Genomic DNA, 23053 nt, shown 5'->3' with positions numbered 1-23053 from the left:
ATCAGCTATGGCTGACACCCTGCTGCGTGTTGGCACTGACTCTGGCCGTTTAACCCCTTAGATGCTGCAGTCAATAGTGACTATAGCATAGAATGGTTAATAGTGCCAGGGTTTCCTTTACCCCTATCTGCACACCGAGATCATAGTTGTGTGGTCCTTCTTACATTTCTCGTTCCAGCAGGTCTGTACTTTATCTTGGAGCGTTCCTAAGATATCAGTCTGCAGATTGATAGGAGATTCTTGGGATCGGAGAAGAGGAGCGAGAACAAACTAATTCTTGGCCTCAAGAGAAATCAAACCATGGGACTGACAAATGTACAAAAACATAAAGATCTATTTTATTTCTTCATATTTTACAGATAATTGGTCGGAACAACAGTTCTGTATCATAACGCAGCAAGCACCGTACACCTGGTAGAGATGTTGGGATCTCAGCTATCACATCAATCATCGCTGACATTTATGACCTCTTCAGTCTCTCAAGTCGCCATTAAACTTCAGATTTAAAGGAGGATGGTAAAAAAATACCAACATCCATAGAAAGTCTGTAGGAATATTCCACAATATAACCAGCACCATTATGTGAGGGACGCAGCACATTAACGGTGGCATCATCCAGTACACTACACCTGCCCCCTACTGGTCACACCGAGTATTGCACTATGCAACGTTAAGGCGTTTTTGAAGATTTCCTCGGGATCACAACGCTGCATTGACGATGACTCAGATGAGATTCACAGCTCCGGAGGCCACAAGAGGGGCTATTGTGCGATATCGAATAAGGTGCTGAGAGCCCACCTCCATATCTATGGTGTATTCACTGTTGGCAGACAAAAGTTTTAGATGGAGACTTAGAAAAACTTAGGAAATGCCCAAACCTAAGCAGATTTACTGTGGCTATGTGCAGACTTAACATATTACCAGCTGCATTGCAAAGAAACGACACGCAAATTTTATACCCAACGTCAATTTATGCACTGAAAGTTTCAGCGACGTAAAGACGACATTACTTTTACTAATCTGGTGCCGGATTAAGCAGTTAAAAATCCGCCAAAAAAATAAGCAAATGGCGTTTTTGCAGCCCGTTTCATCAATACTAATGATCGTGGAAAAAGCAATAGGCAACAAAAATGCGTGTAAAATAAATGCAGCAAGAACGCACGTATCTTACGCGTCTTTTTACTACCAATATGCCGCACAATATTCCTCTTCAGATGACCCATCAAGTAAGAGGAAACATCTCTGAAGTTTACTTATCAGGTAGAAATGTCAAATTCAATTACAGAAATCTCCCTCACCTCTGCTCATCAGTCTCTGGCTCCACCAGGATGCTCTCCTGGGCCTGCTTCACCTTCAGGAACACAAACGAGTCCAGGTTTGGTTTGGGGACTGCAAGAAGAGTATCACATTACATATTTAACGAGGCTGGTATGTGGGGGGGTCGCAATGTCACCAGCATGCTCCTGTCAGATCACCGTCATCTTTTCCATAAATGCCGAGGGCGCTACTTACCACATTTCAGCAGGTCCACCGACTGCAGATTTGGGGGCATGTGACGGAGGGCCACGTTCTTCAGTAAAGTCTCGGTGTTTGTCATATACCTGCAATAGGGAGATTTTCTTAGTATGCCATACTGATTCATTACCCACAGACGCAGCCCCAATCCTAGTTTTTGGTATTGTACTTGGACGAGCAGCACTCACTCCTTGGCAAAGGCAAATTCCTCTGGAGACAGATGTGGTGGCTCACTCTCTTCTCGTGACTTCTCCTTCTCCAGAACATGCGGGAAAAACGTCTCAATCTAAGAAGACGGGAAGAATATAATCACATTCTGCTTAACTCATTATTTTCAGTTTTGTTTTTCCTCAACTTCTTCCAAGAACCATAACTTTTTTTTTTCCAGCCTCATCACCGAATAGAGGCTTGAGTGCAGGACGAGTTTTAGTGTTGAAGGACACCACTTTACCATAAAAATGCACTGAAAAGAGGTAATAAATTCTTAAATACAAGAGTACTGCTGTATATAGAGAAATTACTGGTCACTGGGCTTCATAGGAGGACAAGGATTACAGAGAGGAGGGACTTAAAACCCTTAACGCTGCAGCCAATTTCCGGTTTTTCATTTTTTCTTCCCTTCTAAGAGTCATAACTTTTTATTTTTCTGTCGATATGGCGGTATTTGGGCTTGTTTTTTTACGGGAAGCGTTGTGCTTTTAATTGACACAATTCAATTGGTCATGTGATGCACTGGAAAGCGGGGAAAAAAACCCTAGTGCGTCAAAATTGCAAAAAAACGTGCAATTCTACAATAGTTTTTTTCTGGATGTTTTAGTTACCATGTTCAGGCTACGTTCACATTTGCGTTGTGCGCCGCAGCGTCGGCGCCGCAGCGCACAACGCAAACAAAAACGCAGCAAAACGCATGCACAACGCTGCGTTTTGCGCCGCATGCGTCGTTTTTTTCATTGAATTTGGACGCAGCAAAAATGCAACTTGCTGCGTCCTCTGCGACCCGACGCGGGCGCCGCAGCGACGCATGCGGCGCAAAACGCAAGTGCGCCGCATGTCCATGCGCCCCCATGTTAAATATAGGGGCGCATGACGCATGCGGCGCCGCTGCGGCGCCCGACGCTGCGGCGCTGGCCGCAAATGTGAACGTAGCCTTCACTATATGGTAAAACTGACCTGGCAATATAATTCTGCAAGTCAGTACAATTAAGCAGATACCAAATATATTAGTTTATTACTTTTTGGTTTAAGTGGTGAAAAATAAATAAATTGGGAAATCTGCATATTATAGATGGAAAAAAAAAAAAAAAAGGTTTTTGGGTACTCACCATAAAATCCCTTTCTCTGAGCTTTCTTTGGGGGACAAAGAATACCATCAGTGTATGCTGCTGCCAGTAGGAAGCGGACACTACGCACAAAAAGGTAGGCACCTCCTCAGCAGAGTACACCCAAAGATTGGCACAAAGCTAAACCGTTAGTGAAGAAGCAGTAGGAGAAGCAACACATAAAAGAACAAAACATAATGCATAGCAAGGGTGTTGTATCCCCCAAAGAAGACTCTGAGAAAGGGACTTTACGGTGAGTACCCAAAAATCCTCTATCACTTCATTGGGGGACACAGGAAATGTCCCAAAGCAGTCCCAAGGGTGGGAAAATCAACAATAGTTAATTAGTAAAACCACAAAGTATGCATATTTCCTTCAGGTCAGGAGACTGGCAACTGCCACCTGGAGAACCCTCCTGCCTAGGCTGGCATCTGCCAAGGCATAGGTATGAACTCTGACAAAGTGTGAACATAAGACTAGGTAGCCACCTTACAAACCTGCAGTGGAGGCGTGGTGACTCACGGCCCGTGAAGCCCCCCCACTGACCAAGTGGAATGAGCCGTAACCCTGGGGGTATGTGTTAAGTTCTTTGTCCAATATGCTTCCAAAACTGCTGACTAGATCCAACAAGCGATAGTCACTTTGGATGCTGGCAGGCCCTTCTGGGTATCTTAAGGAAAAGAAGTTGGAATCAGATCGCCTAAAACGGAGATACAAATTTTCTTGATGAGATGAAAAGCCAATACCACCTTTGGAAGTAAGGGGGGGGAAAATCGCTGCGTGACTACTTTGTCCTGAAGGAGAATGAGGAAGGGAGAGCGGCAGGAGAGGGCTGCCAGTTCAGACACCAGTCTGATGGAAGTGATGCCCACTAGAAAAGGACAACATCTCGGAGAGAAGTAAAGAGATGTTCCTAAGAGGCTCAAAACTGAGAACACTGAAGAAGGTCAAGGACCAAGTTGAAGTCTCACGGCTCCACAGGGGGACATTAGGGGGGAACCGAATGGGCCAGGCCCTGGACAAGGGTCTTGAGCGGAGCAAGAGGCCAAGTTTTTTTTGGAACAGGATGAACAAAGCAGAGACCTGACCCTTAAGAAATTTGAGAGCAAGATCGGACTTAAGGCCCCGTCTCACATAGCGAGATCGCTAGCGAGATCGCTGCTGAGTCACAAGTTTTGTGACGCAACAGCGACCTCCATAGCGATCTCGCTATGTGTGACACGTACCAGCGATCAGGCCCCTGCTGCGAGATCGCTGGTCGTGTCGGAATGGCCTGGACCTTTTTTTGGTCGCTGAGGCCCCGCTGACATCGCTGAATCGGTGTGTGTGACACCGATCCAGCGATGTCTTCACTGGTAACCAGGGTAAACATCGGGTTACTAAGCGCAGGGCCGCGCTTAGTAACCCGATGTTTACCCTGGTTACCAAAAAAAACAAACAGTACATACTCGCCTTTCGGTGTCCAGGTCCCTTGCCGTCTGCTTCCTGCTCTGACTGAGCCGCCGTACAGTGAGAGCACAGCAGTGACGTCACTGCTGTGCTCTCACTTCTCACTGTACGGCCGGCAGTCAGTGAGAGCAGGAAGCAGACGGCAAGGGACCTGGACACCGAAAGGCGAGTATGTAGTGTTTGTTTTTTTTGGTAACCAGGGTAAACATCGGGTTACTAAGCGCGGCCCTGCGCTTAGTAACCCGATGTTTACCCTGGTTACCCGGGTGCTGCAGGGGGACTTCGGCATCGTTGAAGACAGTTTCAACGATGCCGAAGTCGTTCCCCTGATCGTTGGTCGCTGGGGAGAGCGGTCTGTGTGACAGCTCCCCAGCGACCACACAACGACTTACGACCTGGCCGTGATCGTTGGTAAGTCGTTGTGTGGTCGCTGGGGAGCTGTCACACAGACCGCTCTCCCCAGCGACCAACGATCAGGGGAACGACTTCGGCATCGTTGAAACTGTCTTCAACGATGCCGAAGTCCCCCTGCAGCACCCGGGTAACCAGGGTAAACATCGGGTTACTAAGCGCAGGGCCGCGCTTAGTAACCCGATGTTTACCCTGGTTACCAAAAAAAACAAACACTACATACTCGCCTTTCGGTGTCCAGGTCCCTTGCCGTCTGCTTCCTGCTCTCACTGACTGCCGGCCGTACAGTGAGAAGTGAGAGCACAGCAGTGACGTCACTGCTGTGCTCTCACTGTACGGCGGCTCAGTCAGAGCAGGAAGCAGACGGCAAGGGACCTGGACACCGAAAGGCGAGTATGTACTGTTTGTTTTTTTTGGTAACCAGGGTAAACATCGGGTTACTAAGCGCGGCCCTGCGCTTAGTAACCCGATGTTTACCCTGGTTACCCGGGTGCTGCAGGGGGACTTCGGCATCGTTGAAGACAGTTTCAACGATGCCGAAGTCGTTCCCCTGATCGTTGGTCGCTGGGGAGAGCGGTCTGTGTGACAGCTCCCCAGCGACCACACAACGACTTACCAACGATCACGGCCAGGTCGTATCGCTGGTCGTGATCGTTGGTAAATCGCTATGTGAGACGGGGCCTTTAAGGCTAGACTACAAGAAGGCCGAGAGGGATAGGAGGGAGAAGATCATGGGGTGGTGTGATTGGATTCACACCAACTGAAAAAGTCCTTCCAGGTACGGTGATAGAAACGGGAGGAGGAAGGTTTGCGGGCCTTGATCATGGTTTGGATGACCTGATCTGAAAAACCTGAGAGTCTCAACACTGTGGCCTCAGCAGCCATGACATTAACCTGAGAGACTGAGAATTCTGGTGGAAGAGGGGACTCTGGGATAGTAGGTCTGGGCAGTCCGCGATCATAATGACTAATCAAGAGTACCAGGACCTTCTGGGCCAATTCGGAGCTACAAAGGATGCCTGGAACACCTTCTGCCTTAATCTTTTTGATCACTCTGGGAGGAGGAGGAAGCAGGGGGAAAAGATAAAGGAAAAGCGAACTGGGACCAGGGAAAAACCAGAGCATTGGAGCAGAGAGCGAGCGGGTCTCGAGCTCTGGAAACAAACAGGGGAACCTTGTTGTTCAATCTGGATTCCATCATTTTAATGTCGGAGGTGCCCCATCGGTGACCGATCTGGGCGAATATGAATGGATGAAGAGACCACTCTCCCACTGCCAGCCCCTCGTGACTTAGAGAGTTGGCAGCCTAATTGTCTACTCCAGGTATATGAAAAGCTGATTTGGCCGGCCATCTGTTCTGCCCAGGTGAGGATCCGAGTGACTTCCACAAGAGCTTAACAGCACCAGATTCCTCCTTGATGGTTTATGTATGCTACAGTTGTGGTGTTGTCTGACTGGATGCATGGAGGCCCGTCGCCAGGAGGTCCTGCCATTGGCGGAGAGCCAGACGAATGGCTCTGATCTCAAGGATATTGATGGGAAAGGAGGATTCATGTTTGTTCCAATGACCTTGAACAGTGAGGTTCCAATAAAGTGCCCACTAGCCAAGGAGACTGGCACCGGTTGTCACAACCTGACAATGAATCAATAGAAACGATCATCCACAGAGAATAAAGGGGTGACAGTCACCAGGCTAGAGACTGCTTGACCTGATTCGGAAGGGAGAACTGTCAGTTCAGAGAGGGGATAGTCCTGTTCCACTGAGACAGGAGAGCAAGTTCCAGTAGTCTTGAATGGAACTGGCTGAAGAGAATCGCCTCTGTGGTGGATACCATCCGTCCCAGGACACATGCAAAAGCGCAGAGATCGTGGAGAAGAGCGCTTCTTGGCAAGGGTGCCTTGATGGAGGGCAGAGATTTTGTCCTTTGGAAGAAAGAATTTTATAGAGCCTTGTGTTGAAGAGCATGTTCAGGAAGATTAAGCGCTGTGCTGGGATGACTTTGGTGTGTCGGTTATCCACCCAATTCGGTAGAGGGTATCGAGAGTGATCTGTAGGTTCTCCAGAGTTGCAGAGAAAGTTGGAGCCTTGACTAGGATATCGGCATGTAGGAGAATGACTAGGATTCCCCTCGGCACGTAGAATAGCCATGACAGCTCCCATATCTTCGTGAAGACTCTGGGTGCAATGACCAGCCCAAACAGAAGGCCACAAACTGAAAGTGATCCGGTTGTACTGCAAAGCGAAGAAACTTCTGGTGACCCGGAAATGTGGTGATGAGCGTCCTGGATATCCACTGAGCATATGAATTCCTTGGTTTCCATGGAGGCCATCCTCGACTCCATTCTGAATTTATGCAAACATACTCATTTGTTTAGGCGCTTGAGATCCAGGATGTGACAAACGGAACCATCTTTCTAGGAAACCTTAAAAAGATTTGAATAAAACTTTGTGGAGGAACTGGGACGATGACGCCTAAATGAAGAAACAATAAAATGGCTTTAAAAAATCCTGGGATGAGTCTGTTGGGGCGGAACTCGAAAAAATGGTTTTGGTGCAGAGAAGTAAACTATCTTGTATTGCAAGAAGATGACCTCTCTGACCCAAGCGTCTTCGACTGTGGAGAGCCCCGAGAGCTCCCATGTGGTAGAGTCCCGTCATGCATAAGAGAACCTGTTGGATCTTTTTCTGGACAATCTGTTCAGGGGGTTTTCCTTGAAGTAAGCACTTCCAGTCTGAGCAGCACATACCGCAGACCCTCAACTGGAGCTGCAGCACACAGTATCCCTTTTATCCAGATGACTGATGAAGGTTTAGTATTGACCAAAACGGCTCATTTGTTTTTTTTATCTGAATTCACCGACTGACTGCCAAGTCTTTTTACAGTACTACTGATGGATTTGGATCCTACTTGTGCCTTGTCTTTTTCACATCTTGCTAACACGAAGCTAAAACTGGTTAGATGATTAGCTTCGTGCCAGTTGGTGGGTGGACCATGCTGAGGAGGAGCTCACTTTTTTGCCTAGTGTCAGCAGCATACAACCATGGTCTCAATGAAGCGATAGAGAAAGAAAAATTTGCTTTTGTCGTCATTTTCTGAGACCCGCAATGCTTTCATTTTTTGGACTATGGGGCTCTGTGACTGCTTATTTTTTGCACTCAGAGCTGACATTTTTACAGATACAATGTTATGGTAGATATAATGATTTGATTGCCTCTTATTGCAATGTTGTGGCGTCCAAAAAAATCAATTCATATATAAGCCGAGATTTTCAGCCTATTTTTGGGAGCTAAAAGTGCCCCTCTCGGCTTATACTCGAGTCATGGTCGGCGGGGGGGGGGGGTCGGCGGCGGGTGAGGGGGAGCGACGACGGTCACATACTCACCTGCTCCTGGCGCTCTTGATGCGGTCCCTGCATATCCCTTGGTCTCCGGCGCCGGCACCTTCTTCCTCTGTTCAGCGGTCACGTGGTACCGCTCATTAAAGTAATCAATATGGACGTCACTCCCATAGGGGTGGAGCCGCATATTCATTATTGTAATGAGCGGTAGCAGTGACAGCTGAACAGAGGAAGAAGCTGCCGGCTGCCGGAGATCATCTGTCCGGGAGAAGCGCTGACCGCGCCGGGAGCAGGTGAGTATTTAATATTCACCTTTCCTCGCTCCAACGCAGCTCCGTCTTCCGCGTCCTCTGCAGTGACTGTTCAGGTCAGAGGGTGCGATGACGTATTAGTGTGCGCGCCGCCCTCTGCCTGAACAGTCAGTGCGGAGAGACGGGACACTGAGGAGCAGCGGGCAGCAAGAGAGGCGAGTATGTCATTTTTTTTTTTTAATTGTAGCAGCTTTACATGTGACACATTGTTATATGGAGCATCTTATGGGGCCATAATGAACTGTATGGAGCATTATATGGGGCACATTTTTTATATGGAGCATCTTATGGGGCCATAATCAACATTTATGCAGCATTATATGGGGCATATTTTAACCCCTTCCCGACCTTTGACGCATACGCTGCGTCATGAAAGTCTGTGCCAATCCGACCTATGACGCAGCGTATGCGTCATGGAATGATCGCGTCCCTGCAGATCGGGTGAAAGGGTTAACTCCGATTTTACCCGATCTGCTGAGACAGGGGGAGTGGTGCTTCAGCCCAGGGGGGGGTGGCTTCACCCCCCCGTGGCTACGATCGCTCTGATTGGCTGTTGAAAGTGAAACTGCCAATCAGAGCGATTTGTAATATTTCACCTAAAAAACTGGTGAAATATTACAATCCAGCCATGGCCGATGCTGCAATATCATCGGCCATGGCTGGAAATACTCAAGTGACCCCCCCCACACCCACCGATCGCCCCCCCAGTCCTCCGTTATGGGGTCCGGTCCCCTCCGTCCGCCTGCCGGCTCCCCCGTCCTCCTGTCCGCTCCCTCCTTGTTTGTATTCACCCCCCCTGTGCTCCGATCCACCCCCCCCACCACCCCTTCATACTTACCGATCCTCCCGGTGTCTGTACGTCTCCTCGCTGGGCGCCGCCATCTTCCAAAATGGCGGGCGCATGCTCAGTGCGCCTGCCGAATCTGCCAGCCGGCAGATTCCTTACAGGTACATTTTGATCGCTGTGGTAGGTTCTATCACAGCGATCAAAATAAAAAAAATAAATAACCCCCCCCCCCCTTTATCACCCCCATAGGGACAATAATAAAATAAAGAAAATTTTTTTTTTTTTTTCGTTTTCCACTAGGGTTAGGGTTAGAACTAGGGTTAGAACTAGGGGTAGGGTTAGGGGTAGGGTTAGGGTTACGGGTAGGGTTAGGGTTATGGCATGTGCACACAGTGCGGATTTGGCTGCGGATCCGCAGCGGATTGGCCGCGGATCCGCAGCGGATTGGCCGCGGATCCGCAGCGGATTAGCCGCTGCGAATTCGCCGCTGCGAATTCGTAGCAGTTTTCCATCAGGATTACAGTACCATGTACACCTATGGAAAACCAAATCCACTGTGCCCATGGTGCGGAAAATTCCGTGCAGAAACGCTGCGTTGTATTTTCCGCAGCATGTCAATTCATTGTGCGGATTCCGCAGCGTTTTACACCTGTTCCTCAATAGGAATCCGCAGGTGAAATCCGCAGAAAAAAACACTGGAAATCTGCTGTAAATCTGCAGGTAAAACGCAGTGCCTTTTACCTGCAGATTTTTCAAAAATCGTGCGGAAAAATCTCACACGAATCCGCAACGTGGGCACATAGCCTTAGGGTTAGGGTTGGAAATAGGGCTAGGGTTGGAAATAGGGTTAAGATTAGGCTTGTGGTTATGGTTACGGATAGGGTTAGGGGTGTGTTGGGGTTACAGTTGTGGTTAGGGTTGGGATTAGGGTTAGGGTTGGAATTAGGGTTACGGGTGTGTTGCGGTTAGGGTTGTGGTTAGGGGTGTGTTGGGGATAGGGTTGTGATTAGGGTTATGGCTACAGTTGGGATTAGGATTAGGGGTGTGTTGGGGTTAGTGTTGAAGTTAGAATTGAGGGGTTTCCACTGTTTAGGCACATCAGGGGTCTCCAAACGCAACATGGCGCCACCATTGATTCCAGCCAATCTTGCGTTCAAAAAGTCAAATGGTGCTCCCTCCCTTCCAAGCCCCAACGTGCGCCCAAACAGTGGTGTACCCCCACATTTGGGATACCAGCGTACTCAGGACAAACTGGGCAACAACTGTTGGGGTCCAATTTCTCCTGTTACCCTTGCAAAAATAAAAAATTACTTGCTAAAACATTTTTTGAGGAAAGAAAAATGATTTTTTATTTTCACGGCTCTGCGTTGTAAACTTCTGTGAAGCACTTGGGGGTTGAACGTGCTCATCACACATCTAGATAAGTTCCTTGGGGGGTCTAGTTTCCAAAATGGGGTCACTTGTGGGGGGTTTCTACTGTTTAGGCATATCAGGGGCTCTGCACACGTAACATGATGCCCGCAGACCATTCCATCAAAGTCTGCATTCCAAAACGTCACTACTTCCATTCTGAGCCCCGGCATATGCCCAAACAGTGGTTTACCCCCACATATGGGGTATCAGTGTACTCAGGAGAAACTGGACAACAACTTTTGGGGTCCAATTTCTCCTGTTACTCTTGCAAAAATAAAAAATTCTGGGCTAAAAAATATTTTTGAGGAAAGGAAACACATTTATTATTTTCACGGCTCTGCGTTATAAACTTCTGTGAAGCACTTGGGGGTTCAAAGTGCTCACCACACATCTAGATAAGTTCCCTTGGGGGTCTAGTTTCCAAAGTGGAGTCACTTGTGGGGAGTTCCTACTGTTTAGGCACATCAGGGGCTCTGCAAACGCAACCTGACGCCCGCAGAGCATTCCATCAAAGTCTGCATTTCAAAACGTCACTACTTCCCTTCCGAACCCCGACGTGTGCCAAAACAGTGGTTTACCCCCACATATGGGGTATCAGCATACTCAGGAGAAACTGGACAACAACTTTTGGGGTCCAATTTCTCCTGTTACCCTTGGGAAAATAAAAAATTGTGGGCTAAAAAAATCATTTTTGAGAAAAGAAAAATTATTTTTTATTTTCATGGCTCTGCGTTATAAACTTCTGTGAAGCACTTGGGGGTTCAAAGTGCTCACCACACATCTAGATTAGTTCCTTGGGAGGTCTAGTTTCCAAAATGGAGTCACTTGTGCGGGAGCTCCAATGTTTAGGCACACAGGGGCTCTCCAAACGCGACATGGTGTCCGCTAATGATTGGAGCTAATTTTCCATTCAAAAAGCCAAATGGCGTGCCTTCCCTTCCGAGCCCTGCCGTGCGCCCAAACAGTGGTTTACCCCCACATATGGGGTATCAGCATACTCAGGAGAAACTGGACAACAACATTTGGGGTCCAATTTCTCCTATTACCCTTGGGAAAATAAAAAATTCTGGGCTAAAAATCATTTTTGAGGAAAGAAAAATTATTTTTTATTTTCACGGCTCTGCGTTATAAACTTCTGTGAAGCACCTTGGGGTTATAAGTGCTCACTATGCATCTAGATAAGTTCCTTGGGGGGTCTAGTTTCCAAAATGGGGTCACTTGTAGGGGAGCTCCAATGTTTAGGCACACAGGGGCTCTCCAAACGCGACATGGTGTCCGCTAACGATTGGAGCTAATTTTCCATTCAAAAAGTCAAATGGCACGCCTCCCCTTCCGAGCCTTGCCGTGCACCCAAACAGTGGTTTACCCCCACATATGAGGTATCGGTGTACTCAGGAGAAATTGCCCAACAAATTTTAGGATCCATTTTATCCTGTTGCCCATGTGAAAATGAAAGAATTGAGGCTAAAAGAAATTTTGTGTGAAAAAAAAGTACTTTTTCATTTTTGCGGATCAATTTGTGAAGTACCTGGGGGTTTAAAGTGCTCACTATGCCTCTAGATAAGTTCCTTGGGGGGTCTAGTTTCCAAAATGGGGTCACTTGCGGAGGAGCTCCAATGTTTAGGCACACGGGGGCTCTCCAAACGCGACATGGTGTCCGCTAACGATGGAGATAATTTTTCATTCAAAAAGTCAAATGGCGCTCCTTCCCTTCCGAGCCCTGCCGTGCGCCCAAACAGTGGTTTACCCCCACATATGAGGTATCAGCGTACTCAGGACAAATTGTACAACAACGTCCGTGGTCCAGTTTCTCCTTTTACCCTTGGGAAAATAAAAAAATTGTTGCTAAAAGATCATTTTTTGTGACTAAAAAGTTAAATGTTCATTTTTTACTTCCATGTTGCTTCTGCTGCTGTGAAACACCTGAAGGGTTAATAAACTTCTTGAATGTGGTTTTGAGCACCTTGAGGGGTGCAGTTTTTAGAATGGTGTCACTTTTGGGTATTTTCAGCCATATAGAACCCTCAAACTGACTTCAAATGTGAGGTGGTCCCTAAAAAAAAAATGGTTTTGTAAATTTTGTTGTAAAAATGAGAAATCACTGGTCAAATTTTAACCCTTATAACTTCCTAGCAAAAAAAAAAATTTGTTTCCAAAATTGTGCTGATGTAAAGTAGACATGTGGGAAATGTTATTTATTAACTATTTTGTGTCACATAACTCTCTGGTTTAACAGAATAAAAATTCAAAATGTGAAAATTGCGAAATTTTCAAAATTTTCGCCAAATTTCCGTTTTTTTCACAAATAAACTCAGAAATTATCGACCTAAATTTACCACTAATATGAAGCCCAATATGTCACGAAAAAACAATCTCAGAATCGCTAGGATCCGTTGAAGCGTTCCGGAGTTATTACCTCATAAAGGGACACTGGTCAGAATTGCAAAAAACGGCAAGGTCATTAAGGCCAAAATAGGCTGGGTCATGAAGGGGTTAACATGGAGCATTTTATGGGGCCCATCATAAATTTTATGGAGCATTATATGGGGCATATTTTGTATGGAGCATCTTATGGGGCCCATCATGAACTGTATGAAGCATTATATGGTGCTCTTGATTCAATATGGATATTCAAAAAACACTTAACCTACTGATGTCTCAATTAATTTTACTTTTATTGGTATCTATTTTTATTTTTGACATTTACCAGTAGCTGCTGCATTTCCCACCCTAGGCTTATATTCGAGTCATTACGGTTTTTTTTTTCAGTTTTTTGTTGCAAAATTAGGGGTCTCGGCTTATACTCGGGTCGGCTTGTATTCTCGAGTATACAAGGTAATTTGAGAGATCACACTTTTGCAAACACAGCAATACCAAAAGTGTTTTTTAAATTGCTTTATTTTTAATGGGGGAAAAAGGGGAGTGGTTTCAACTCATTTAAAAAAAAATAAAAAATCCCTTTTTACTGTATTTGTTAGTCCCCTTAGGGGGACTTGAACCTGTGATCCGCTATTTTAAGCTCTGCTATGTATAGTGAAAATCATGGTCTACAAGCTGGCTTTCACAACAGTACCGCAATAACAGGCACAGGGGTCTTTAGAAGACGTCCACCTGTCACGGCTACCCATCGGCGCTCCGTGATCATATCACTGGCGCAAAGAATGACTTGCCTATTGTCGGGGTGTGGCGCTTAAAGGGGTGACCTAAAACAATAACTTACCAGCTATCCCGCATGTGCACCTTTGCTCTATTCATTGTCTATGAGACTGACTGAAATGGTCAAGTGCTGTACTTGTCTCTCTCTTTGACCGTCCCATAGACCATGAATAGCGCAGCAGCATGCGTGTGTAACCTAAATGGCGAACACAGGACCCGAAATCTTATGATGTGTGGAGCTCTCAGCACTGGGTGGTGTCATTTTGGGCCAACCACTTAAAGTACAGGAGTCATATGTTACTAAACTACCATTTATACAAGCTCAGGACCAAGGCAGCCACTGTCATATCCTGCACTGCAAGTGGTCAGGTCATGAAAACGGACACCCAGGACCTGAGCATGCAGGCAGGCTGCACGAAAAAGTGTGGGAGCCGGTAGGTGGAGGGTAGGCGCCTGTACTTGGCATTTTTCTGGTACCTTAACTAAGCGGCTGCGCAGGTAGCTGCTGAGCATGAACCTGATCCTCTCTATCTCCATGTGATGGAAACTTATCTTCAGGTCACCTTGTCGAGCTCGTTGCAAATTTTGCTCCTGAGGAGATAAACGGTCAGCTGTAAATGTGACAGCAGGAAAGCGTCAGCGATAACCGCGGTCCGGCATACTTACCATATGATTCAGCTGCTCCATCACACACTCCACAATCTCAGATTTACTCTCCAGGAGTTCGGGGGCAAACTTCTCATTCAGCCAGGCCTGCGATAGAAGGAGAAAAAAAAAACAACAACCTGTAAACATGTGTATTTTCATCTGAATTTATGCTTTGCAATCTGCAAAACCTGTGTCAAAATTATTGCATTATAGTGATGGAAGGGGTTAAATAAATGTAGTGTAAATGCCACATATATTAAAAGGTTGCAGCAACGCATACCTTTTAATTATGTAAAGCCAGAGGGTCTGTATGTGGAGGTATTACTGCAGCACATCGCTGAAGTCCCCTGGCGCCATGATCGGGACTTTTACATTATCAAAGGGGTTTCGCCCTTAGGGCTCTTTCAGGCGATCGTGATAATCGGTCCTAGCTCGGATCACAATGCACGGACTCACCGTGCGACCACCTGATTCTCCAGGTCACTACAGTCACAGTGATGGCAAAATTGTTTAGTTTTATTATTATTTTAGTGGTTAACAAGAATGTAGAAGTTTTTAGAAACAAAATGTGCTTTGTGTCACCATTTTCTGAGACCTGTAACTTTTTTTTTTTTAGTTTTCCATCAATGGAGCCATGTGTGGTTTTACACAATGGTATCATATGGTTTTGTTTTTTTATGGAGAAGATGCCCTAATGGAAAAATGGCGATTCATATGGGTTACTGGCCCGTCCACAGCAGATTTCTGGGGTGGTCTCATATTTTTAATATTGCTATGCAAAGCGACAACCTCAAAAAGTCAGTAACAAAAAAAAAAACCTGATGGGTTTGTGCTCGGACCACCCAGTAACCATCTGACGTTTCATTGTGATGCCTTGAAGTATCACAGTCTGATAGTCCGGCACTCCAATGCGGGGATCTGATTATAGCAGTGGAGCGCAGCTTTTTTGCAGCTTGTGTGCATACAGAAGGGAGACCTGACAATAACTGACAGAGCGTCTGGTCCCCGGTAACATCCTGCGCTCTCACCTCCTCCAGCTTACTAATGAGCTCCGCGGGGGTCAGCACCTCCTCACTGCCGGCATCCGAGTCCTGGTCCGATAGTCCGGGCCCGTCCTCCATGATACACAGCGCAGCTGTCACCTGAAAACCAGAGCAAATGAAGTAACATTAAAAAAACACAACATAATGAAAAAAAAATACCGCACCTCAATGCTGATCTGCAGAGACGCAATCGCCCATTCAATGACATCTGCTTATCCCTCAAAAGGGGTATTTATGAGGTGGGTGACAACTGCTAGGACGGTGGGGTTCCGACAGCTGGAAGGAAACCAGAAAAATGGTGTCTGAGCTCCAGTAAAGAAGTGAGGGCCCCAGAGTAGAAGATGATGGGGCGCAAGACCAGACACCGGAGCACCGTAGACAAAGAGTCACAGGACCAGACAACAGGGTGCTGAACCAGAAGAAGATGGGGCGCTGAACCAGACCAGCACAAATGGAGTTGCTCCTTTGTACGTTTTTGCAATTTAACCCCTTTACGACTTATGACGTATAGGTAAATCATGGGTCAACTGTCCCTCAGCGCCGGAGCTGCATGATAGCTGATCTGATCCGTTGACCTGTGCCCCTAACAGCCAGGGGTGGAATCTCGATCCACCCGCGGCTGTTAACATGTTAAATGCTGCTGTCAATCTCTGACGGCGGCAGTTATCTCATGCGCGTCATTAGCTCCACCCATCAGCGCTCCGGTCACATGACTACGGGGCCAACGATGGGTCGGCATGACAACCCAGCGTCTGCAGGAGACCCCGTCGTTGTCATTGCCGGATTGCTATGAGCGCCGCCTGGTGGCCACAGATTATAGCAGATGATCATGTCTGCTACACAGAGCAGGGCTGCAGCTACGTGTAGCACCAGCGACCAGATGATCAAGGCATCAAGTCTCCTAAGGAGACAACTCAAGCATGTAAAAAAAAAAAGGGTTTTAAGAATATTAAAAAAATATATAAAAGCTCAAATCACCTCTCTTTGCCCAGTTCAAAATAAAACAAAAAAATACGGCTCCGGCCTCATGCACACGCTGTCTGCGCGGCTCCGGCCCCAGGCACACGCTGTCTGCGCGGCTCCGGCCCCAGGCACACGCTGTCTGCGCGGCTCCGGCCCCAGGCACACGCTGTCTGCGCGGCTCCGGCCCCAGGCACACGCTGTCTGCGCGGCTCCGGCCCCAGGCACACGCTGTCTGCGCGGCTCCGGCCCCAGGCACACGCTGTCTGCGCGGCTCCGGCCCCAGGCACACGCTGTCTGCGCGGCTCCGGCCCCAGGCACACGCTGTCTGCGCGGCTCCGGCCCCAGGCACACGCTGTCTGCGCGGCTCCGGCCCCAGGCACACGCTGTCTGCGCGGCTCCGGCCCCAGGCACACGCTGTCTGCGCGGCTCCGGCCCCAGGCACACGCTGTCTGCGCGGCTCCGGCCCCAGGCACACGCTGTCTGCGCGGCTCCGGCCCCAGGCACACGCTGTCTGCGCGGCTCCGGCCCCAGGCACACGCTGTCTGCGCGGCTCCGGCCCCAGGCACACGCTGTCTGCGCGGCTCCGGCCCCAGGCACACGCTGTCTGCGCGGCTCCGGCCTCAGGCACACGCTGTCTGTGAGGCTCCGAACTCAGGCACACGCTGTCTCTGCGGCTCCGAACTCAGGCACACGCTGTCTGCCCGGCTCCGGCCTCAGGCACTCGCCGCACTTACCCTCACAGATCCGCAGGCTGCGCTCCCATTGCCTTCCACTCCGCTTTTTCCCGCCAACTATTACATGACGTCACTACGTGTAAAGTTCCGTGTTTTTTTTTTTAAGTCAGCTGCAATACCAAGTACTACCAGCAGGTGGCGAATGAGAGGCGTGCAGACGTGGAGGAAATCAACCCGGAAACGCTTTACGGCTGTTTGTTCTCCATGGACTCGCTGGATGGTGTCCGCGGAGGGTCAGGCCTCGTATGACAGCAGGTTGCGGTAGGTTGGGTTGTGTGTATAGCGCTGTTGTGCCGTTACCGTGTGCCACCTGCCTCTGTACATCACATATGGCTGCCAGGTATCTCTTTCCTTTCTTGTTGTTGTCAGGCACAGCTGTACTGGGGGCCTCATGTATCATAGTGGGCGACTCATACTTTTGTAGGATATTTAAAGTAAAAAGTGAGGAGAAGGGTGAAGAAACGTAATGCCACCATTGTTTTTAAGCTTTGTCCTCACGGCGCTCTGTGCAGTAATTGCCCCCGGTGATGCGATTCTCCGGCTCGCTGCGGTTTCGGCGACACCACACTTGTATAGTTTATTAGTTTGTGGCTTAGTAACATTTCTGGCCTTTGCACCCATATGAGGCGGCGTAGACGAGTACACATCGCTGCCCGCCTCCAGTAGGCGTATAGGGCCCAACACGATGGGCGACGAGCACACGGTGACGCCGTCCGCAGCATCGACCGATGGCCCCGCGAGTGTGCATGGCCGCGTCTCAGATGTCAGCCCCGACAGACCTAATGAGCAGAGGAGAAAATGCAGTGTGAACACCGACTTACTGCTGCCACCGGACTGCCTGCTATCAGGACACACCGGAAGGACAAACCTGTGACGGTAGGTGCACACGGTCAGTAAACGCTGCGGGTCGGACGTTGTGTACATCCGCAGCGTCCAGATGTTACAGCGAAGTGGAGGGGATGTCAGGAAATCCCATGCCCACTATGCGTTCAGAGACGCCTGCGGCACGCCCGCAGAGACGGACATGCGACGCCTCTATCCAGACCGCAGCATGTCTGTTTATCTTGTGGTGATGTGAGCCTCCGCAAGATAAATGTCAACCATACAATGGTTGTAATGGACGCTGTGAATTCGCGCTGTTCAGTGATCACATGCGGATTCACCTGCGTTCAATAGCCGGCAGCGGACACGTGCTGCGTCCATAGCGCTGCCAATTACTGAACATGTGCACATACCTTTAGGGAAAGCTGGGGACACTGAGAGCAGCTGTCCTCTCCCCTCCTGCAAGGCCTATGTAATGGAGACCGTGTCATTCTGCCAGCACACTGTGAACCATAATCTGCCCCTCTCCTGCACTAACTCTGTGTGTTCCTGAGCTGGGGGAGTTCTCTGCCTTGTATTGTAATACAGAGGATGAAGGGTGGTGTGCATCATATCGGGGACTGCTGACGTGCACTGTCAGGAACCCCACGCGGCTCGGCGCACGTTTATCCTGCCCTCTATGCTGAGCGCTTACTTCGGGGTTTCCTTGTAAATCTCTGAAATATGTGATTTCAGACAGAACCTCCGGCGGAAGATTCCCTAGAATGAAGCATATGGAGGCGCTGTGGACACCGTCTGGCCCATGATCCAGCAGCATCCGTCTTTTCAGGACTGCATAAAAGTGCCGTCTGCCATAATTTTGTGCACTTCTGAAAAGGAGGACACTGCTGAACAGAGGCCAGATGGAGTCCAGAGTAACTCTGCTGCCACATTATAGTGAATGGATCATGACACTCAGAGATTTATATGGAAACCCCAAAGTAAGTGCTCAGCATAGAGCGCAGGATAAATGTGATCCCATATGTTATGTAAAATGTTCCTAATAAAAGCTTCATCTCAATTCACAAATAGAAAGCAAGTCTCCACTCAGGTCCGTCATCTGTTAATGGAAATATAGGGGGCTTCCACGTTACTCTGGAAAAGTGAAATGGCTCCTCGCCCACCAAAAGAAGTTCAGCAAAATCTGCGCTCCCAAATCCAAATGCCACCCTCCCTTCTGAGCCCCACAGTGTGCCTAAACCACATATAGCGTCCACATGTTTGGCAGGCGTATATTTCCAAAATGCGGTCACTTGGGGGGGGGGGGGGGGTATACTGCTCTTCCAGCACTCAGGGGCTCTGTATATGGAGTCCGCAAATTATCCTAGGAAAATCTGCGCTCCAGGAGTCAAATAGTGCTCCGTCCCTCCTGAGTCTCTCCGTATGGCTAAGCAGTACTGTACAGCCACGTATGGGGTATTTCCGTGAACAACAGAAATTTTTTAATATGTTTTTATTGTGGATTTCTGTCTATCAATAAATTTTGTAATTGTTTCATATATACAACCTTCTAATAATTTGGGTGTGCGCTTAATATGCATGGTCTCTTTTTTCCTCTCTTTTTAATGCATTGTCCACCCTATGCAATAAGCTGCACCCCTATATGTCACTGGTTGACTCTGTGCTCGGTAGTAGTTCTCCCTGGTTTTTTCTTTCCTGATCAACAGAAATTGTGACAAATTTTGGTTCCATTTTACCCATTTCTCCATGTAAAATCTGGGGCTAAAAGAACGTTTTGGTGGTAAAAATGTAATTATTTTTTTTTCCACTGCCCAATGGTAGAACATTCTGTGACACACCCATGTTTTCAATATGATAACTGCACTCCTAGATGAATTCATTGAGATGTGTAGTTTGTAAAATGGGGTCGCTTGTGGGGGGTTCTGCTCTTCTGGTACCTCAGGGGCTCGTCCAGTGGGTCATGGCACCCTCAAACCATAACAGTGAAACCTGCACTATAATATGGCGCTCCCTCACTTCTGAGCTTTGCACTTTTGCCTCAAAAGTAGTTTTTAACCACATATGGGGTATTGGCGCACTCAGGAGAAATTACACAACAAAGTTTGGGGTCCATTTTCTCCTGTGACTCTAGTAAAAAATAAAAAAATTTGGTGCTAAAAGAAAATGTTTGTGGGAAAAATGTGATTTTTTTTTTTTTTTTTTAATTTTTTTAATTCACGGCTCTACATTATATACATCTGTGAAGCACCTGGGGGTTCAAATGTTTTCACCACACCTCTAGATACATTCTTTGAGGGGTCTAGTTTCGAAAATGGTGTCACTTGGGGGTGTTGCACTGTTTACCCACATCAGGGGCTCTCCAAACTTGACATGGCCTCCGCTATCTATTCCAGCCATTTTTGGGTTAAAAAATTCAAACGATGCTTCTTCCCTTTCGAGCCCTGCCATGCGCCCAAACAGTAGTTTTCCCCCACATATGGGGTATTGGTGTACTCAGGAGAAATTACATAACACAATTTGGGGTCTAATGTCTCCTTTTACCCTTGTGAAAATAGAAAAACTGGGGCTAAAGTAAAACTTTTGCCCACATTCCATTAATTCCTTCGACGCTTGAAATGTTAGCAAATTTTTGAATGTGGTTTTGAGCAACTTGAGGGGTGCAGTTTAGAATTATGTCACTTTTGGGTATTTTCTGTCATAAGGGCTCCCCAAAGTCACTTCAAATGTGATGGGGTCCCTAAAAAAAAAAAAAACTAAAATAATTTTGTTGTAAAAGTGAGAAATTGTTAATCAACTTTTAACCCTTCTAAAATCCTAACAAAAAAAGTTTCAAAAATTGTGCTGATGTAAAGTAGACGTGGGAAATGTTATTTATTAACTATTTTGTATGACATAACTCTCTGATTTAAGGGCATAAGACTTAAGTGTGTAAATTTTGAATATTGTCACCAAATTTTCGATTTATTTATTTATTTATTTTTTTTCTCTCCACAAACGCAAGTCATATCGAACAAAGTTTACCACTGTCATGAAGTACAATATGTTATCAAAAACCATTCTCAGAATCAGTGGGCTCCATTGAAGCGTTCCAGAATTATTACCTCATAAAGTGACAGTGGTCAGATTTAAAAAAATGAGGCCCGATCATTAACCTACAAAGTGGCGTTGTCTTAAGGGGTTAAGGCCCACTGGGACACACACACCTTGGCTTTCTGATTCTTCTAGTTTTGTGTAGACCACCTCCTGTGCACACCATGTTTATCCTGCTGACTTCACTTCATCCGCCCTGCTGCTCCCAAGACTCCTGTGTTTGCCACATCCTTGGTCCGTGTACCCACCTGGACCTGGGGCTTAGCTGGTGAGAGATGTGATCCTCAGCACTTTCTGGAGAAACTGCTAATCGATTTCATTTAGAGAATTCTCAGTTGAGGTACAACACAGAAGTTCCCAATTCACTTTCTTAAAAAACAATGTTTCAGGCCGGTTTCACACGTCAGTGGCTCCGGTACGTGAGGTGACAGTTTCCCCACGTACCGGAGACACTGACACACGTAGACACATTAAAATCAATGTGTCTCTGCACGTGTCAGCGTGTTTTCGCGGACCGTGTGTCCGTGTGCAAAACACGGAGACATGTCAGTTTTCATGGGAGCGCACGGATTACACGGACCCATTAAAGTCAATGGGTCCGTGTAAAACACGTACCGCACACGGATGCTGTCCGTGTGCAGTCCGTGTGCCGTGCAGGAGACCGCTACAGTAAGCGCTGTCCCCCCAACGTGGTGCTGAAGCTGCCATTCATATCTTCTCTCCAGCAGCGTTCGCTGGAGAGAAGATATGAAAAATCCTTTTTTTTTTGTTTTTCGTGTTTAAAATAAAGATCCCTGTCACCTCCCACCTCCCACTCCCTGTGCGCCCGCCCGCTGTTACTAAAATACTCACCCGACTCCCTCGCATCCTCTCCGCCGGCTTCTCCTGTATGAGCGGTCACGTGGTGCTGCCCATTACAGTCATGAATATGCGGCTCCACCTCCCATAGGGGTGGAGCCGCATATTCATGACTGTAATGGGCGGCACCACGTGACCGCTCATACAGGAGAAGGTGCGGCGCGGAGAGGACGCTTCGAGGGAGCCGGGTGAGTATTTTATTAACAGCGGGCGGGCGCACAGGGAGTGGGAGGGGACAGGGATCTTTATTTTAAACACGAAAAACAAAAAAAAAAGGATTTTTCATATCTTCTCTCCAGCGAACGCTGCTGGAGAGAAGATATGAATGGCCGCTTCAGCACCAGATGCAGGGGACAGCGCATATCTCTAGCGCTGTCTCCTGCACGCTCCGTGTGGTACCCAGTCGGCACACGGATGGCCTACGTGAGCTCACGGACACGGATAACTCCGGTACCGATTTTTCCGGTACCGGAATTATCTGGACGTGTGAGACTGGCCTCAAACAGCTCAACCTCAAATATGAGATGATTTACCCTCTCATCTGAAGGTGATTGCTGATAACCAGTCGCTCTTCTTCAACGATCATTGAGAAAGTGCAGGAATGGTTGGAGACTAGGTGGCCGGACAGAGCTTCCCCTCAACAGTGACCTGGTCTCCATTTACATTCTCATCTTTGTTGTTGAGGGGTTATTATTCGTTGTGCTACTTTACTCCTCTGGGAGGGCCCCACGAGTCTCCGCTTGATACCTGATCCTCAGACAGTCCTGTCCTGTGGCATGGACGTTGCTTTGGACCCCTTCCTATGACAGCTACACTCCACTTTTACATAACAAAACCCTCACTGAAATGTCAAATCTGGAACGGGAGGGATTGATCAACCTCGGTCAGATCTTTGTGGCCTTTTCGGACCCTAAAACAAGAATTGAACCTTCCAAACAATTCCTTCTACCGCTTCCTACAATTACGACCTGCCCGTCAGACCTTGTTCCTGGGGCCCATCCCCTGTCCTGTGAGACTTCTCCTTATCCCAGGTGCTACTGGATGTTCCTGGATCTGGGCTTATATCCAACTTACATGTCCTTTTACTGGCAGGGAGCGCGGATGTGGGACTGATAAGCGATGAGCATTCGGATCTTGACATATGAAGCCCCTAACCATGTTTCCCCTAATTATGCTGAAAGTGCCACACAATTAT

At 47.7% G+C, this 23053-nt stretch overlaps 2 protein-coding genes across 5 annotated transcripts in view; one reads left to right on the top strand and one right to left on the bottom strand.

The window, feature by feature from the left end:
• Positions 1-316: 316 nt before the first annotated feature.
• GINS4 (GINS complex subunit 4) lies at positions 317-17191 on the bottom strand. 2 transcript variants are annotated; one of them, XM_077262188.1, is made up of 8 exons: positions 17089-17191; positions 15377-15490; positions 14367-14453; positions 14178-14291; positions 1704-1801; positions 1513-1601; positions 1299-1389; positions 317-820 (listed from the first exon to the last, which is right to left on the bottom strand). In XM_077262188.1, exons 2-8 carry the CDS (start codon positions 15467-15469, stop codon positions 724-726), a joined length of 669 nt encoding a protein of 222 aa, XP_077118303.1. In that variant the 5' UTR covers positions 15470-15490; positions 17089-17191; the 3' UTR covers positions 317-723. The 2 variants fall into 2 exon arrangements, with proteins under 2 accessions (XP_077118303.1, XP_077118304.1); XM_077262189.1 differs by lacking the exon at positions 17089-17191 and adding an exon at positions 15556-16234.
• A 26-nt stretch (positions 17192-17217) lies between these two features.
• Positions 17218-23053, top strand: part of CHMP7 (charged multivesicular body protein 7) — a 70925-nt gene continuing 65089 nt past the window's right edge. For 2 of the 3 annotated variants that reach the window (XM_077262183.1, XM_077262185.1), the window contains exon 1: positions 17218-17349. The gene's annotated coding sequence lies outside the window, so the exon portion shown is untranslated. Of the gene's footprint in view, positions 17965-23053 lie in introns of all 3 variants that reach the window. The other variant, XM_077262184.1, reaches the window with a different exon arrangement.

This window comes from Ranitomeya variabilis, chromosome 5 (assembly GCF_051348905.1).
Source record: "Ranitomeya variabilis isolate aRanVar5 chromosome 5, aRanVar5.hap1, whole genome shotgun sequence".
NCBI lineage: Eukaryota > Metazoa > Chordata > Amphibia > Anura > Dendrobatidae > Ranitomeya > Ranitomeya variabilis.
This window is presented reverse-complemented; position numbering and strand designations above follow the sequence as displayed.